Here is a 16,891-nt window from a genome sequence, read left to right as displayed (position 1 = left end):
CTCTTCGCCGGTCTTGCTGTGTGTAAGAGAAGGACGAACTCCAAGAAAGAACAGCAGCTGCAGCAACAACAACCACAACAACAACCAACAAGATGGGAGGGTCTTTAGGAAAAAGTGACGATATGTAAGAAAAAAAGAGCAAGGGAGGAACAGCGAACCAGCTCCGAAACCGTGCTGCTTTTGGTTTTAATTCAATGGGAAAAAGAGAAGGGTAGCTGTTGCTGGCTGCCGGCTGTCTTGCGGCGCGCAGTTCCCACCGACAAAATTTGCCCCGCAGAAAACAATGAATTTTGTCGACATCAGGGTCGATTGCGTGATCGGCTAGCGCAGCGTCTCCCCCAGTCCATTCGCTGGTTGTCCTGCCGCACTGTCGAAACCTGGCGCCGCGGATTGCTTGGGTTGCTTGGGTGCGCTTTTCCCATTTTTGGGGAGTGCAATGGGCTGGCCATGGGGGCGCCGGCCGGGTGGGCGGGTGGCCATGCATTGGGACAACGGGGGAGCGCTTGACACTATCAAACAGGTACCATGTGCGGCATTGCTTGCCTATTTGGTACCTTGGGGAAGACGGGGAATGGATTACAAAGGCAACTTTCTTCAGCTGCCAGCTGGGAAGATGTGCCTCCTGTTCTTCACACGCTGTCCCTCACGCTGGACTTCGGGATGAACATGATGACCAATTCTACATCTCCAAGACTGCTATTCGCACAACCAGACACGACCATGAACCGCTAGCTTCTACCCCAACCTTCTCATCTACAAGGTCGCAATGGCCGGGGAACTCACTAATACTTTGACGTAAGATGAGCAGCCTCCCGTGCTTCTCCAAAAAGCGAGGGACCTGGATTACAGGCAGGGGAAACAAAAGTATTGAAGTCTCTAGACTAGTACACTTACACTAGGAACCAATGACCGAATGCCGAAAAACGCCGTTGTCGGTCACCCTCCCATCCTCGCAGCAGCCGCCTCACTCCAGCCGCTGCTGCGTCTTTGCTCTATACGCAGTACTATGCAGTAGACTGTGACTCTCTACTACCTCTGTGTTGCGTCTTAGGGTGTGATCTTCTCCCCAGTACTAGCACCAGTACTGGGCTTTCTCTAGTACAGATGGATCCCGGAGGCCCGGAAAAACCTCTCTTCGATGTACTTAGCCTTTCTAGGCCTTAGTTTATTAGTACGGGTAAGGGGCCCCTGTCATAAAGTCTCGGCGGCATAGTTATGCAAAAATCTCGAGGTACCTCGGGCTTTCTAGTACGCGTACTAGAAAAACTAACGTTTTCCCATACAAAAAGCCTAGTACGCGGAGAGGGTCGAAAGTCACCCTCTCCGTGTACTAGAGGCCAGTACTAGGGCGGTCAGGCGCGGCAGAACTTTTATACCCCCTAAAGTCACTTTTCTCCAGTACCAGTGCTAGTACTGGGGAGAAGATCACACCCTTACACTGCAAGGAGGCGAGTCACAACCAACACACGACGCCTCAATAAGAGGGTACCTGGCCGTGCTAGTGCAGCGCTCCATATCCCGTCGTGGAACCCCGTCTCGCGTCCCCCCATCCATGCCTCCTCCCCCCGGGGAATCTTTCGGATTACAAATGGTGAGCCCTGGATTAGCAGCAGATTTTCTCCAAGCAGTCCCGGCCCAGGTCGCCAGGCAGATGGGCAAATGCAGCCTGACCAAATCCCCATGCTGCACTACGATGCGCCTTCCCACCACCAAGTCTGATGAATTAACGTACGTGTATTACTATGTATATGTCGAGGCCGTGTGTATAGGCCATCCCATCTGGTATGCTGTTCCCGTGATCGGGCTTTGGTTGCCATCTCTACCCAGTCATCAATCGACCCAGAAGTCCCACTCCCAATCGCCAGCCCGAGAAATCATCTTACCCAATCGTCCATACGCCGATGGCCATTTGACCACTCTTGTTCAAATCATAATCTAAACCCCGAAGGAGGAGAAGAGAAAAAAGGTGTCATCCTCCGTGATCCACAACCATCCACATTACACATTCCCCATCTCGCCGAATGATGACACTCCGCGATGGCGCCATCGTGGACCGCCGTTTTTTTTTCGCCTCCGTCATCGCTGCCCGCTGGGAATGCCGCACAATAGCCGTACCGCCAGCCGGCGGGGCGGGTCTGCGTCAACATAGTTGCCGCCGACGAAGCCGTCACCGTTCCCGCCGACACCGATACCCAGCAGAACCCACCTGGGATCTTGCCCACCCACCGCCAAATCATAAATCCGCGAATCCACCTTTTTCCATCTCGGAATCGCTTCCGCTTAATATGCTTCGGAAAATTTAAGCTTAAGCACCTGCGTGCCTAAACTTGGAGCTCATCGCACTCGCCCACTCCTCCTGCGCCTTCTCGTCAAGCCAGTAGCTGCGTCCCAGGGCAAGCATCACTCTGCCGATGCGACCACGGTAGCCTTCACCGTCGGGCTCGCCGGGGGTGAACGGTCCGTCGGGGCCTTTCTTGCGTCCCTCCTCTTCCCAGCCCATCTCAGTGAACCGCTGCAGCACGCTCTGCGCAAACGACATGACGACGACCGCAAAGTAGACCCTCATCAGCGTCACGGTGATAATCAGCCCCAGGCTCATCCACGACTCCTGCGGTCCGATGTGCTTCGTCGTCTTGGGCACGTCCGGAACGACAGGCGCGCCGTTCGCCAGCGCCTCCTCCGCGATCTCCGCGGCGGCCGGCACGCCCGCGCTGCCCGGGTGCTTGTCAAGGGCGGTGCTGTGGAGGTACCAGCCGACGGCGAAGAAGGTCGTGTACGCGATGTTGAGGATCGTGTCGATGATGTACAGCCACGCGAGCCCGAGCGCCTCAAAGGGGCTGTTCCTGCGGATGTGAGGCAGGAACATGGCCAGGCAGACGACGACGCCCAGCGAGTAAAGGTACATCGACAGCTGCGTCGCGGAGATCTCGTAGCCGGTGAGTATCGCGAGGAGGCCATACAGGCCGGTGAGGCGGTTGAAGAGCAGGATCAGCGAGATGATCTCGGTGCCGGTTTGCAGGCTGATGCAGCCCAGGAACGTCTGTGTCGCGTGACTTTTGCGTCAGTAATCGTAGGTCGCGATGGCAGATGCACGCCGGCGCTTAGCGATGATGTGACGAACCTTTGGGCGCGGAACCCGCAACCTGAATCTTGAAAGCGCCATTTCGTTTTTGATTTTTTTTTTGTTCCTCGTGAAATCGATAATCGCGTAGGTAAGGTGGTTTGTTGAAGGAGGGGAAAGCCGGAGGCGGAAGGGGAAAAGAAGGGTTGCGTCAGAAGAAGGGGTCCAGGAGCTCTGGTAATGTTTGGGAAGCTTTGCGAAAAGCGTTGCAAAAGGCTCGTCACATTTAACCAAAGCGGCTGCGCCGGATGACATGGTGGTCCAAGAAAAAAAAGGGTGGAAAGACCCTGCACCTGCGTTCCCCCTTCGATGACATGATGGGGCCCCACCTGCTCCGTCATGATGGCACTCCCCGGGGCGTGTGTCCGAGCGCCGTTCGCTTTCTGTACGCGGATTTGAGCAGCAACCCGCCGGCCGCCGCGCAGCGCAGCGGGCGAGTGCAAACCGATTTCCACGACCCCACCAGCGATGGACACCGGATCGCTCTCGACCAGTCGATTGGGCCTTGACGGACCCTGGCACTCGGTGACAGTCCACAGCGGTCCTACGGAGTCCGAGTATTGCCAGAGCCTAGGTAGATTAGGTAGTCTCGTGTCATTTCGGGCGGTGAACCACACGTGCGTGAATCTCCAAGCTTATTTCGTTTAGGAGTGTTTGCAGGTCATGCACTGAGCTAGTCCGGCATATCATGCTAGCTAAGCTGCTAACTGTACAACATATACACATAGGTGTTGCTCAATTTGCAAAGGCCCAAACGAACGGTGAAGAGGAATAAAAGGAGCCATTAAATGTAGGTATGTACTAACGACCGTGGATTATAGCCCGTTATTATACAAACTGTAACTGATGCTGAAAATCCTCATTGCACGCTATGCTTAAGATGTCCCGCCCCGCCAGTCGTGTCGTAATGTAACGGCAATTCAGCCCCGCGTCGTCCGGTCCGCCACGGGTCGCTCGTCTTTTCATCTTTTTGGGGGCTACTCCAGTCTCGTTTGCTTTCTTTTCGAATAAGAACATCATCTAGCACGCGCATCCCTCTTGCGAGGATGCGGCAGGGGTCGTCTTCACATCAATCACTGGCCATGAGTGTTAGTAAGAGGCTCGTAGGGGATAGATTTGAAGAAAAACACTCACTTTGGCTTGAAGCCTGCTGAGCAGCATCTGTGCCCTCCATGCCGGGCAACGCCTGCGCTATTCTCTTGAACAGCGTCTTGACGTTGTGGCCCAGCTTCGCGCTAGTCTCCACGAACATGAGGTTGTTCTTCTTGGCCTCCTCCTCTCCCTGCTGCGTCGTGACCTCTCTCTTGTCGTTCAAATCCGTCTTGTTGCCCACGAGCACAATGATGACGTCGTTTCCTCGCTCGGCGCGCACATCGTCGATCCACTTCTTGGTGTTCTGGAAGGATTTCGCATCTGCAGTCGTTAGTCGTTAGCCGTCGGTTCCCCAGATCGCGACACTCCCTGACTTCACTCATCACATACTTGAAATGTCGTAGACCACAACCGCCACGCTGGAATCGCGAATGTACGAGGGAATCAGACTGCGGAATCGTTCTTGGCCGGCGGTATCCCAGAGCTGTAACCTCACCGTCCGGTCCTCAAGGTACATGGTCTGCAGTTCGAGTTAATAACGCCCCCTCCACACACCCTGATGTCGTGGGGAATCTTGCCTTGGAAAGGAAGTCGATGCCAATGGTCGCTTGGTACATGTTGTCGAAGGAGTCGTACATGAACCGGGTGATTAGTGAGGTTTTGCCAACTGCAACAAAGACGGTGTTAGCGAGGGCTGCCATGCATCAAAGAAAGAGCTGGGTAGGCTGTTCCAGGGCCAAAACGTACCACTCTGCTCGCCCAAGAAGACAAGCCTGTTGTCCTAACCGTCAGCATTGATATTCTCAAATTGACCCGTCATATTCGGCGCATCGTACTTGAACTTCTTGAGTGGGTTGTTGTAAGACCCGCCTGCGCCGGACGCCATGGTTGCCAAGTATACGCGATGATCAAAGGGAAGCTCGACGTAGTATCGGTGGAGGGAACACGGTCGACACTAACGGATAGGTTCGCCGGGGAGGAGTTGAGTTTGGATGCAAGGGAGAGAGAGAGGAAGAGGGGGGAAAGGAGGGACACTGGGGGAATAAGGAGTCCAGGGAGGCCTTTCGGAGATGGGAGGAACTCGCAGAGTTGGTCGCAAAGCTGGGAATTGAGCAACTCGACGGTAAAAGGAGGTCAACTTTCTCGTTCTGGGCGGCGCATTGCAGCTTAGCAGGGTCCCCGTCATCCATTGAGGGACCGATAAGAAGCGGGTCCCCGTCGTACTAGTCCAATCACGTGCTGATAATCCGATAATGCAACCTCCATATCGATAACGAAAAATTTCTGGTCGCTGGGATGCTGGGATCTAGGCCCCGCCGGTGAAGAGAAAGTCCCTGCGGTCCAGATTGAAGGCGAAGCAGACGTTTGTTCTAGCTGCAGGGTGCGCTGGCCGACGATTTTTCACGACACCAACTCAATCAACGAGAGATATCCAACGAAACCACGAAACATCGCAAGTCTAGTTGAATAAGCCTCCAAGATGCCCGTTCTCAAGCCCCTCTCGGGCGACGGCGAGGCGCCGCAGCAACGCAAGCAGCCCTCGAGGAAGGGAAAGAAAGCGTGGAGGAAGAACGTCGACGTGACCGACGTCCAGGACGGTCTCGATGAGTTGAACAAGCAAATCATTACCGGGTGAGCTATTTACTCCTTTCTGTCTCACAATTACAGCCCAGCAGCAGTCGCTAATCCATACCACAGCGGCGTCGTCGCAGAGAAGGACTCGGCAGACCTCTTCGCCCTCGACACGGTCGGCAAGGCCCTCCCCAAACCCAAGACGAAAAAGACGCTCAAGTCCGACGAAATTATCGCCGCCCGCTCCTCCGTCCCCGCAGTCTCCGGCCGCAAGAAGCGCTCCTCTTCTCCCTCAAAAACCTCCGACGGCCTCCTCCCCGCCAAGCGCCAACGCACCACCGACTGGGTCTCCCACAAGGAGCTCGCCCGCCTCCGCAAGGTCGCCGACGGCCAGCACGAGTCCTCCATCACCGTCCAAGACGCCACCTACGATCTCTGGGGCGCCGCCGCCCCGGCACCCGCCGCCGAGCCCGCCACCGCAGGCGACGACAACTTCGTGCCCCCCGTCGTCAAGGCCAAGCCCCCCAAGACGCTCAAGCACAAGCCCATCTCCCTCACGGCCTCCGGCAAGCCGCTCCCCGCCGTCGTCAAGCCCTCGGGCGGCTACTCCTACAACCCCACCTTCGACGACTACGCCGACCGCCTCGAGGCCGAGTCCGCGAAGGCCGTCGCCGCCGAAGAAGCCCGCCTCGCCGCCGAGGAGGCTGAGCGCCTCAAGCGCGAGGCCATCGCGCGCTCCGCCGCCGAGGCCGACGCCGCGGACCGCCGCGCGCAGCTGTCCGAGTGGGACGAGGACTCGGCGTGGGAGGGGTTCGAGTCGGGCGTCGAGAACGACGACGACAAGCCGTCGCAGAAGCGCCCGCAGCGCAAGACGCCGCAGCAGCGCAACCGCATCAAGCGCCGCAAGGAGGCCGAGCGCGAGGCGAAGCACCAGCTCGCGATGAAGAAGAAGGCCGCGCAGGCGGAGCACATCAAGCAGATCGCCACGGAGCTCGCCGAGCGGGACGCGGCCAAGAGCGCGATGGAGCTCGCGCGCGAGGTGGGCGAGGGCAGCGACGCGGACGACGACTACGAGGACATCGACGACGACGGCCCGCTGAGGAGACGGCAGCTCGGCAAGTACAAGCTGCCGGAGAAGGACCTGGAGCTGGTGTTGCCGGACGAGCTGCAGGATTCGCTGCGGTTGCTGAAGCCCGAAGGAAATCTGTTGAAGGATAGGTACCGTAGCATGTTGCTGCGTGGCAAGGTTGAGGTGCGGAGACATCTTCCGTTCAAGAAGCAGGCCAGGTCGAAGGTCACAGAAAAGTGGTCATACAAGGATTTCAAGATTTAAAGGGGGTATATACAATAGAAGGCATCATAAAAGTGGTAATACAAAAGCGTCGGGCATTCACTTTCACTTAATTGGCCAGGCAGAGGTTGGATCTTTACGACAAAATGGATTTCAGAGACCGTCTACGCCCCTTTCTAACTCTTTTATCCCCATGATTCGGCATCACTTGGGGATGCATCTTATGCCCTCGTACTCCCCAGGGTATGCTAACACAAAAGAAAATCATACAACACTCGTGGCTTTATTTTAGTAGGTCATTAAATCTATTGAGTGTTAGTAAAGGACCAATCAGTAGGGGAACGTGAGAGAACTTACCTCTTCCAAAGAGACCACGCTTGGCCCAGTCCATGGCAAGCAAAATACGCGTCCTCAGGCTGACGCTCTGAGCAAAGTAGACAGATCGCCACATGTAAACCGCCCACAGTCCACCAGCAAAGCTCCAGCCCTGTCCCCAATCAAAGACGGCCGAGTTACCAATGTACGCCAAGCTTCCCAAGTGGCGGTATTCAAATGCTCTGTAAACCACTGCGTCGATATCACCGTCGAAAACCTGGTTCGCCCTCAGGCCTTCCGAGGTGCGAGCCATCTTGTTGAATTTGTGGGCAAGGTACTGTCCCTGCTGATGCGCGCGCTGCGCCGTTGCGGGGAGCGAGGTGAGTTTTGAGTCGATCTGCTTCAGGAGCTCTCTAAGCTCGCCAAAGTTAAGGGTGCCAGACTGATCCTTGTCGAACTGTTCAAAGAGCTTGTCAAGGCGCTTGAGATGGCCGACGGCCTGGGGGAAGCGCCTCCGAACGTCGTTGGCAACATCGCGCCAGTCGGTGAAGTGGAGCTCGAGGGTCTCGGGATCTTTGCCACGCTTGAAAGCAAGGCCACGAAGGAAGGTCATGATATGGTCGGCGACATTGTTCTGAACGGTTGAGCAGTCGCCTATGGCGTAGACATCGCCCAAGGGTGTTCCATTGAGACGGAGATGAGTGTCAGTCTCCAGAGCATGACGGTTCGTCTGTGACGGGCCGAGCTTCGCGGACAGGCGCTTGCAGAGGTCGGTCTGGGCGACACCTGTCGACCAGAGGCAGAAGCCCATTGGAAGCTCCTTGGTGACGAGAGAACCGTCGGGCTGCTTCTGGGTGAAGATGATCTTGTCGGGGAGAACCTCCTTGACGCGCGAGTTGGTGAGCACATCGACCTGGTCGCGGGCAAAGTGCTCTTCGGCATACTTCGAAACCGTTTCATCGTAGGTGTTGAGGATGTGGCTACGGCTTTGGATCAAGTGGACGGAGATTTCGTTGCGAAGGAGCTTCGGGAAGTGCTGGGTAAGGTCCTCGTTGAGCATGTCGAAGAGTTCGGCTGCGAATTCAACACCGGTAGGGCCGCCTCCACTGACAACGAAGGAAAGGAGACGCTTGCGCTCGTCATCGGAAGTCGTAGGTAGGCAGGCCTTCTCGAGGTTGAGCATGACCTGGTTCCGGACCTTACGGGCGTCGCTGATGTCCTTGAGGAAGTGCGCATTCTCGAGTCCCTTTACACCGTGGGGGTTCGTAGTTGATCCAACAGCAATGACCAGCTTATCGTAGGGAACATAGAAGCGTCTCGTGTTGCCAGCTTCGTCAGTGTCCGAACACTCAATCAGCTTGTGCGAAAACTCGACGTCCTCTGCGCAAGCACGAATGAAGTGGCCGTTCACGCGAGCGAGAATTCGGCGGACAGGTTCAACCAGAGACCGCAGTTCCAGGGTTCCAACAGTAGCAGACGGCAGCATAGGCGTGAACAGGAAGTAGTTCGTTGGCGAGATTACAGTTACGTGATAGTCGTCTGGGTTAAGCTCTTTGAGCATGGCAACGCCACCCCAGCCGCCGCCCAGAATAACCAGCTTCGGCTTGTCCTTGGTGCTCTTCATGCCCTCGGTGTCCAGGTCGTCGATAAGTACATCAGCAATAGGCAGGTTCTTGGGCCCGCCGCGTCTAGGGTTCAGCGCGAGCTCCGAGACGTGGATCTCGAACTGGTCTGGGTGTTCCTTGTAGGTAGAAGCGTCGTAGATGAAGAAGCCAACAATGCCGAGACCGACGAAGATGATGCCGCCGCCGAGCCATGCCGCGCCGCGGTAGGCAAGCCATAAAAGCCGGGATTTCGGTTTAGAGGTAGTGGTCGTGGACGTGGTAGAACTAGAGGCGGCGCGGACGAGAGTACTCTTTGGCAGACCGTGAGCGTTGAAGAAGTTCGTAAGGGGTGTTCGGGTTCGAGATCGTTGGGGGACATTAGTGAAGGCGCGCCTTTGCGGCAGCGCCGCGAGCGGCTGTCTGCATGGCGGCACGGCCTTGAGCAGACTCGCTGGTGATGCTGTCTGCCGGCTTGCGCGGGTCAGGCGCATCAGCGCCGAGGTGGTTGGAGGCATTTATTGATTATCGTGATTTCGAGCGGAATGGATGTCCTGATGATTCAACAAGGAGATGTCATGTCGAAACGAGCGAAGGGAGCACGACAGCTCTGTGGGAGGGTCGATCGTGGAGTCAGGTAAAGCAACAGTAGACAGACAAGGGAGAATCGTGGAAGAGTAGAAGCTTTTTTGGTTTGAGATCAGGATGAGAAAATCAAGGTGTAATGTACCTTAATGGCGACGAAAAAAGGAGCGACCTAATGGAACTGGCGGGACAGCTGCCCTGGACATAACGTATGCGTAATGATGCTTGCCCGTACTAAGTCAATTGCAGGCGCAGGGCGTGTTGTCACTGGTCGCTGGCGACATGGAAGGTGCTGCAGTAGTCAACCTCGAACCTCCGAGGAGCTCCTTTCCCGGCGACTCCAGCCAAAAGTGTCGTCATAGGTCGGTTAACCCGAAAAAATCTGCCTTCCATTGCATGCAGTTATGCAGCACGGCGCCTGCCGCCAGAAGCTTCTAAGCAGCACCCGGCGTCTTCATCAGTCTTCTTCCCGTCTCTCTTTCTCTGCCGTTGAGACTCTGGCTATTCTTCTCCTCAGCGACACTATTTTTAAAATTCTGAAAATGTGCCTCGCGCCCGTTCCGAGACGCAAACAGCATGCCGTCGTCAACCGAACTCTTCTCGGACTTTCGTCCCAAGTTCTGGGCCCGTGTCGGCGCCGCGTCCCTGATCCGCCGAGCTGATAGCTTGCCTCCCTGCAAAATCTGATAATGGCGACCCTGGAGACGCCCAAAGACCTCAGTCAGCGGCGTCAAAGACCCATGCCGGCTGCCGTGGCAAGCGTGCAGACCCCACACCTTTCGCAGTGCTTGTCCACTTCTTCGGTGCCTCCTTCGGCCAATTGAAGATGGGCCGCTGGCCAATGACGTCCGTTGATAGACCAGCGATGCCGCTGCCAGACACGGATTGACGGATCTTGCATACGAAAACTGCGTCTTTTCTTCACGTCTGACGGTCTGGAAAAAACAGGGCTGCATTGTGTCGCATTCGCAACATCCCGGTGGAGGCTCTGTCAGATATCTTGGCATCCCTATGGGATATGCGGCTTTTACTGCTAGACCCTTCCTGTTGCTACATGAGTAAGGGTATTATTTACTGGAGCACATGAGAAAGGACGCAGCCTCATCTTCTACATGCGTGCCTTAGCACTGAGCAAGTCGAGGTGAGGTCGAGACAGGGCAGGGCAGGGCAAGGCTAGCACCGGAAGTATCTCTTCTCGACCCAACGATCCTCAATGTCTGCAAGCATATTGCAGAGCACAATCGTGATGCCGGGGAACACCTTGGCCAGACGGTGAACTCCCAATCTTCCGGCGGCATAGCAAGCCAGCACGATCTTCTCCTGCGCGACGCCGTGGTCCACGAGGACCTGCACCGCCATGAGCGCGGCGCCTCCGCTGGCCATTTGCGTGTCAATGAGCAAGACTGCCTCGTGGTCGTCGATGTCGTCGGGCAATTTGAGATAGTGCAGCTCAGGCTCTCCGGTCCGCACGTTGGACTGAATGAGGACCCTACCCGTTCTCATGTCGGGGACGACCCGCTTCAGGGCCGTCTCGAATGCGGCTCCGCCTCGGAGAACGAGCACTGCACTTACATTGCCCTTGGCCACAAGACCGTTGTATTTATATCCCTGCGGCGTGGCGATCGTTTTCTCTTCAAAGTGCACGTTGTTGAGCGCCCTGGATCATCAGTCTGCTGCCCGAGAGGTCAAGGATGATGCACTCACTGCTCGATCAGGAGACAGGCCAAGCGGTCGAAGTAGAAGATGAAGTCCTCGCCCGAGGTGTCAATGTCCTGGATGATGGTGCTCATGCCCCTCAGCTGCGGCGTCTGCTCCAAGACTACGACCCTGTCGGATAGAGGCTCGCTGGCGGCAGCCAGCTCGAGCTGCGTCAGGGCTGCACGGTGGTGGGTCGATTTTTCAATCAACTTCCGCTCAATGTACTGGACGACCATGGCTGTTTGTTGATTTAGTAACGCTCACTGACAGCGCTAATGTCTACTCACCCATCGCAACTCGGTTTTCAATTCCTCTAGGGACGATGATGTCTATGCAGTGTCAGCAGGGATGGTAGAGAGTTTCATAACACTGAGATGCCTTACCTGCCACCTTTCGCTGCGGCTCGACAAACTTTTCAAAGTTGGGCTTCACGAAGGTGAACCACTGCTTCATGATGCCCTCCACATCACGTCCACGCTCCTTGACATCTCTCAAGACTAGGAACCGAGGTCAGCTTTCTGCATCCTTGCATACGTATTCATCGCAATTATGCACTGACCTCTTCGAGACAAGCAAGTATCAGCATCAGCCTCACAGAATATCTAGACAGCTGTGAGAAGGCGGTAATCGAGGTCTGAAGAGAACATATTTACTCTCATATCCAGGAGGTCTATGATGCGCGGGTCGTGAAGGGCAAAAATACCCTCGAGGATGATTACGTGGGGTGAGTAGATCGTTGTGGTGTTTTCCATACGCTGGTGCTTGGAGAAGGAGTAGATGGGGATTTCTGCACGCTTGCTGGTAGGCGTAAGCTGTAATTCGGTACGGATTTCCACCTGCCGTAAATTCCCCAATCTTTGATATTGTCATCTCAGGAGCATTGCCACTTACCCAGCTTTGAGATCCCGGAGGCAATCCACAAGCACATTAAAGTCGATGGCCTGTCATGGCCGTCAACACCCGCTATTCATATTCGCGAATGCGAACTCACCTCGGGTGAATCAAAGTCAAATTCGTTGGCAAATGCCTTTTTAGATTGCTCAGGAGTGAGGGGGTTGTAGAAAGAGTCCTGATATCACAAGTCAGGGGCGATGCGATGTGGTGGTGGTTGGCGGGGTAAAATTGCACACATACCATGGACAAAATCACCACCCAGGGCAGATTCAGCTTCCTAACAATGGCATGGGACAGCGTGGACTTGCCCGAGCCCGAGCTGCCGGCGATGCCAATGATGCTGACGTCTGCCCATGGTGGTGAGTAGTGAGCTCGCTTCTGGACCGTCACATGAGATTCTGTGCCGTTTGTCTCTGCCATTTCGGAGCTCGCCGACGTGGAGGGGTACAGGCGATGGCGGATAGTTGCAGCTTGGACCTCGAGTTCCTGCAGCTCAAGAGTGACGATAGGGGAGGGGCGCGCTGCAGGAGTTGCCGGTCGGTCTTGCAGGTCTCTACTTCCTCGCAGTTGAATGGAGGAAGAGAGGAGTATAAGAATGGAAGAGAGGAAGTGAGGTGGTGAGGTGAGGCAAAAGTTCAAGGGTCCAGTCTCCAAAGATAAGCGCTGAGGGGATGCTGGACTTGACAAGCCTTCAGTGTGGAGCACCTGGCTGTAAAGGTAACCTAGGTCCTGGCAAAGTTGCGGCGGGACAGTTGCTGACCAGAGCTACTACGCCCGCAAACGAAAGCTTTTGCAAATGCAATTTGGCAGTGTTATGTTGGAAGATGCCAGGAAAAGTCTGAAATGATGTATGTAGAAAGAAGGAAAGGGGGAGTTGTAAACGGGAGGCTGTGTCGTGTGCCTCTTTACTCTAAACCGACCTGGTAAACATCGGCGGTCGCCTTACACCGGTTCTAGACGCTCGCAGCCTCTCCCTTACCTACTTCTGCCTACATACTAACCTACCATACCTTAAGGTACAGCGAGGTGACTTTCGCTTAGACCTAGGGGCCCAGACGTAGCCCAGAGAGGAGCACTGAGGCTTCGCACCCAAACGCTGGAGAGTCGGGTAGTGTTCCATCTAGCTTTCGTACCTGCCTGTCTTGTGCCCGTGGTGGAGCTTACCCTGTATTTTTCCTGCTTTTTCCTGCCCTGTCCGAGGCGCGATGCCCCTCAGGTCGCCGCCGCCATCTCAAGCAGCTTTATCTGCAGCCCTGTGCTTTTCTTGCCCTGTCGCCAGCCCTTCCAGCCCGCTTTCAGCAGCGGTGTTCATGTGGCCCATCTCACTTACGTAACCCAGCATGCCCCACCTCCCCCACCGGCTGATTCTGCAATTGGTGCGCTGCAGCCGCAAAATCTGGAACCAAATAAAGCTCCGCTCCAGCCTCTTTCTCTTTGTTCTGACGTTTTCTCCTTCTTCCACATCCAATCCTTTCTCCTTCCGCTTCGCAGCTTCTTTCAAGCTCCAACAACAAAACCACGGGGCCTCGACCGGCCATCCCAATGTGACGACGGCCAAGTTTTGATTCCGCTTCACATTTTTTTTCTTCATGATTTAGGCTTGCATCGACGCCTCATCCCCGACATCGCATGTCAGGATTGCCAGACATCAACGACCCAACAGCGATAGCAGTCTGGAATAGAGCTGCTGCTCGCCTCGTGCGGGAGACCCTGGAGAGAATCATGGTCCGTTGAAGCTGCCTCCCTTCCCTGGGGGCTGTGGGCTAAGATGTCATTCAGACTTCGTCTGCGTCGACCGCTACTCCCATGAAACATGCCTTCGAGAGGCGTGTCCAGGACGTCAAGTCGCCCAAGAGGTAAGCCTGTTCTCTTTCACGCTAGCTCCACGCTAGTCTCTCGAGCGCGAACTTCCTGCCCCCATCCAGCTCACATGATGATCGACTATCAAATGGGAATCTCTCCTAGCAATTAACATGCGGAGAACTCGATATAAAATATTACCCTGACCCTGCTGCTTCACCTTTCTTTTTGCAACGCATGCTTCATTCGCAAAAAGAGGCTCATGCTAACATGGACCTCCAGCGACATCAACGCCCTAATCCTCGACTACCTCACGATGGAGGGCTACTCCAGGGCAGCCGACAAGTTCAGCAAGGAAGCCAACCTGCAAGAACACCAGATTGATGAGACGGTGAAGATTCGCCAGCAGATCCAGAGAGCTATCCACACCGGAAGCATCCAGGCTGCCATCGAGGCACTAAACGACTTTGACTCTGAGGTACGTCGATTTTACTTGAATCTATCTCCCTTCCGAGCTGTGATTAGAAACCGAGTTTTACATGCACCACTCATAGCGCCTTCGGGCCCTTTGATGAGGCACACCATTATTCAATGAGCTACCTTTCCTACTTCATCTTGTTAAATGTACAACATCTTTCTGTCGTAACTACTAACAGATGGACCAGATTCTGGACAGGGATCCCACCCTCCACTTTGCGCTTCTGCGCCTCCAGCTCGTCGAACTAATCCGGGCGTGTACGGCGACGCCCGGCGGAGACATAACTCCCGCCTTGACCTTTGCCACACACCACCTTGGTCCTCGAGCGCCTACGGATCCTCGATTCCTCAAGGATCTGGAGGAGACGATGGCCCTCCTGGTGTTCCCTCACAGCGATCTCGAGCCCCAGCTGGCCGCCATATTGCACCCCGACTTGAGACGCGGCGTGGCAGACGACGTCAACAAGGCTATCCTGCAGCGTGAGACAGAGCGTAGGGAGGCCTCGATTCGAAACCTGATCCGGATGCGTGCCTGGGCTGAAAACACTGCCCGGGCTGAGAAGAAGGCGTTACCAGACAGGATAAGCATTGGCCTCAATGGGGACGGCGACCCTGACGTTCACGACCCCATGGTACTTTCCTCTTAGGTGCAGGCAGTGAAATTGACTCTGCGTCCCCAGGGGGGCTCAGACTCGGCTGTTTCCTAGATTGAGCCGGGACACCAGGAGCATAACGGACCTGGTTCCGACTCGGCTGATACCTCGGACGCGTTGGAACATTACGAGTCCGAGGATTCATATTACGACGGTGTTTTTGATGAGTTTCACGACTCGGAATAATTGGCATTAGGGACAAGGTAGCAAGGCGTTGGGAAATGGAGGATCGGTGCATCCTCGGACGATATCATGATACTCGGGATAAACAGCGCACCGAACAAACAATAGAAGCTTAAATGGCATTGTGACTATTATTTGCTCTTCCCTTAGATCATGCACCTGCTGCGCGGTTTTCCATGTCTAAGTGCGTTGTGGAAAGCTGAGAGCGCAGAGCTTCTGTGAGACGAGCCTGACTGGCAGGAACTCGGACGGTTTTGTTCCCTTTGTGTGCGAGTACTGTTTGAGGTAGCCCCCGAGTGCCACCTTGAGGCCATGCCAGTAACGAAAAAAGCATTCGCTGGTTTGTAGGCGGTACTCTAATTCTACGAGCACCTTGATTTGAGCTCAACGAAGCTGAAATACACTTCTCGCAAGCGGGCCCGGAACGGACCAATAGCGTGCCACCAAAGTCCGCTGACGCTGGCCCGTCTTAATGCGCTTCAACAGAGTCTCGTTGTAAGCTCAACCCTACCGTTCAGAAATATCTCATGTATATCCCATCACATAGTCGTGATACGCGCGTTCTACGAGAACAACAGACCAATGGAAGGACTTAAAAAAGGTTTCTTTGCAGGGCGTCTTATGTACAGTACAGATTTCTTTTTTGGTCTGGTCGTCTATTTGGTGCGGATGTGCTTGAGCTTCTTGGGGGAGTAAAGGAAGTTGTTGGCGTAGGCCTTGGGGCGGATCCTCCTTGACTGTGGCTCCTGCACGAAGTACTCGTAGCCCTGCTTCTCGGCGAAGTGGATGGCGTCCTCCTTGCTCTTGAAGTTGAGCCTGGTGCCCTGCATCATGTCGCCGGACGACTGCCAGCCCATGAGCGGGTTCTCCCATCTGTGGCCCTTGGGGAGGATGTCCCAGTCCATACGCCAGTGGTGGCCCTGCCAGTCGCCGGACTGCGTCGCGGGCTTGGCCTCCTGGTAGATACTGGTGATACTTTATTAGTAAATGTCCGGGTCCCGTACTTTACTCTCTTTGGGAAGGCTTCGTGTGGATGGAGTGGTTCGGGATGCGTGCGTACCGAACGGTTCGGGCCTGGAGCTCCATGGGAGCGCCGGAGAGGACGGCGGCCTGGAGATAGGGGACGTCTTCGCTTGCGTCCTGGATCTTCTTGGGCACGGGGGTGAAGGTGCTGTTTGAGGCTCGTAGGTTAGCCATTGGTGTGCATTCGGGTCCCGGGTAGCCTCAATCGGGCGCCCGAGCGTTACGGGTATTCTCACGAGGTGGCCTTGTCAGCCTGGATGGTGTAGTCGGGCGCGTTCTCTTGCGTCGAGGGAGCGACGGCGGGGGGAGCGGCGGTGGTTGTGGCGACGGAGCTCTCGAATCGGCGAGCAGTCAGCGGGAGGGAGGCCCGCATGGGGGCGGCGCTGCGCAGCAGACGAGCTGCGCCCTGGACGCGGAGGGAAGCCATTGCGACGAGGGGATGGCGAAATCGGCGACTCCTTCAAAAACGGTTGTAGTCGATTTGGTGATGGTGGTTGAAGTTCGGCAAACAGCCTTGCCTGGGTTGGCTGCCGCTGCCGCCGCCCAGGGACCCACCCTCATCGGGTGGTTCGATCTCTGATTGGCT

At 55.6% G+C, this 16,891-nt stretch overlaps 6 protein-coding genes across 6 annotated transcripts; 2 read left to right on the top strand and 4 right to left on the bottom strand.

Annotated features, from left to right (window-relative positions):
* Positions 1 to 2,305: 2,305 nt before the first annotated feature.
* On the bottom strand, positions 2,306 to 5,099 carry GCG54_00013441 (Ras-related protein Rab-6A; the record flags this gene model as incomplete). The annotated part of the gene is made up of 7 exons (XM_045413294.1): positions 2,306 to 3,053; positions 4,149 to 4,197; positions 4,256 to 4,534; positions 4,604 to 4,662; positions 4,769 to 4,880; positions 4,961 to 4,986; positions 5,050 to 5,099. The coding sequence occupies 7 exons, from the start codon at positions 5,097 to 5,099 to the stop codon at positions 2,306 to 2,308; spliced, it is 1,323 nt and encodes a 440-aa protein (XP_045262490.1).
* Positions 5,100 to 5,693: 594 nt separating this feature from the next.
* On the top strand, positions 5,694 to 7,118 carry GCG54_00013440 (Ribosome biogenesis protein NOP53; the record flags this gene model as incomplete). Its single annotated transcript, XM_045413293.1, has 2 exons — positions 5,694 to 5,845; positions 5,912 to 7,118. 2 exons carry the CDS (start codon positions 5,694 to 5,696, stop codon positions 7,116 to 7,118), a joined length of 1,359 nt encoding a protein of 452 aa, XP_045262489.1.
* Positions 7,119 to 7,364: 246 nt separating this feature from the next.
* On the bottom strand, positions 7,365 to 9,510 carry GCG54_00013439 (External alternative NAD(P)H-ubiquinone oxidoreductase B3; the record flags this gene model as incomplete). Its single annotated transcript, XM_045413292.1, has 2 exons — positions 7,365 to 7,381; positions 7,434 to 9,510. 2 exons carry the CDS (start codon positions 9,508 to 9,510, stop codon positions 7,365 to 7,367), a joined length of 2,094 nt encoding a protein of 697 aa, XP_045262488.1.
* A 1,240-nt stretch (positions 9,511 to 10,750) lies between these two features.
* Positions 10,751 to 12,832, bottom strand: GCG54_00013438 (Uridine-cytidine kinase-like 1; the record flags this gene model as incomplete). Its single annotated transcript, XM_045413291.1, has 9 exons — positions 10,751 to 11,234; positions 11,282 to 11,513; positions 11,563 to 11,604; positions 11,659 to 11,772; positions 11,835 to 11,877; positions 11,929 to 12,073; positions 12,167 to 12,216; positions 12,267 to 12,344; positions 12,410 to 12,832. Coding segments are annotated over 9 exons (1,611 nt in total), but the record flags the coding sequence as incomplete, so codon positions are not given.
* A 966-nt stretch (positions 12,833 to 13,798) lies between these two features.
* On the top strand, positions 13,799 to 15,285 carry GCG54_00013437 (uncharacterized protein; the record flags this gene model as incomplete). Its single annotated transcript, XM_045413290.1, has 5 exons — positions 13,799 to 13,894; positions 13,949 to 14,025; positions 14,252 to 14,447; positions 14,626 to 15,078; positions 15,154 to 15,285. 5 exons carry the CDS (start codon positions 13,799 to 13,801, stop codon positions 15,283 to 15,285), a joined length of 954 nt encoding a protein of 317 aa, XP_045262486.1.
* Positions 15,286 to 15,938: 653 nt separating this feature from the next.
* GCG54_00013436 (NADH-ubiquinone oxidoreductase 21 kDa subunit) lies at positions 15,939 to 16,732 on the bottom strand (the record flags this gene model as incomplete). The annotated part of the gene is made up of 3 exons (XM_045413289.1): positions 15,939 to 16,248; positions 16,343 to 16,453; positions 16,542 to 16,732. 3 exons carry the CDS (start codon positions 16,730 to 16,732, stop codon positions 15,939 to 15,941), a joined length of 612 nt encoding a protein of 203 aa, XP_045262485.1.
* Positions 16,733 to 16,891: the final 159 nt, after the last annotated feature.

Source organism: Colletotrichum gloeosporioides, assembly GCF_011800055.1.
Source record: "Colletotrichum gloeosporioides strain Lc1 chromosome Unknown consensus_55, whole genome shotgun sequence".
Taxonomy (NCBI): Eukaryota; Fungi; Ascomycota; class Sordariomycetes; order Glomerellales; family Glomerellaceae; genus Colletotrichum; species Colletotrichum gloeosporioides.
The sequence above is the reverse complement of the archived record's forward strand: the minus strand, read 5'-3'. Positions and strand labels throughout refer to the sequence as shown.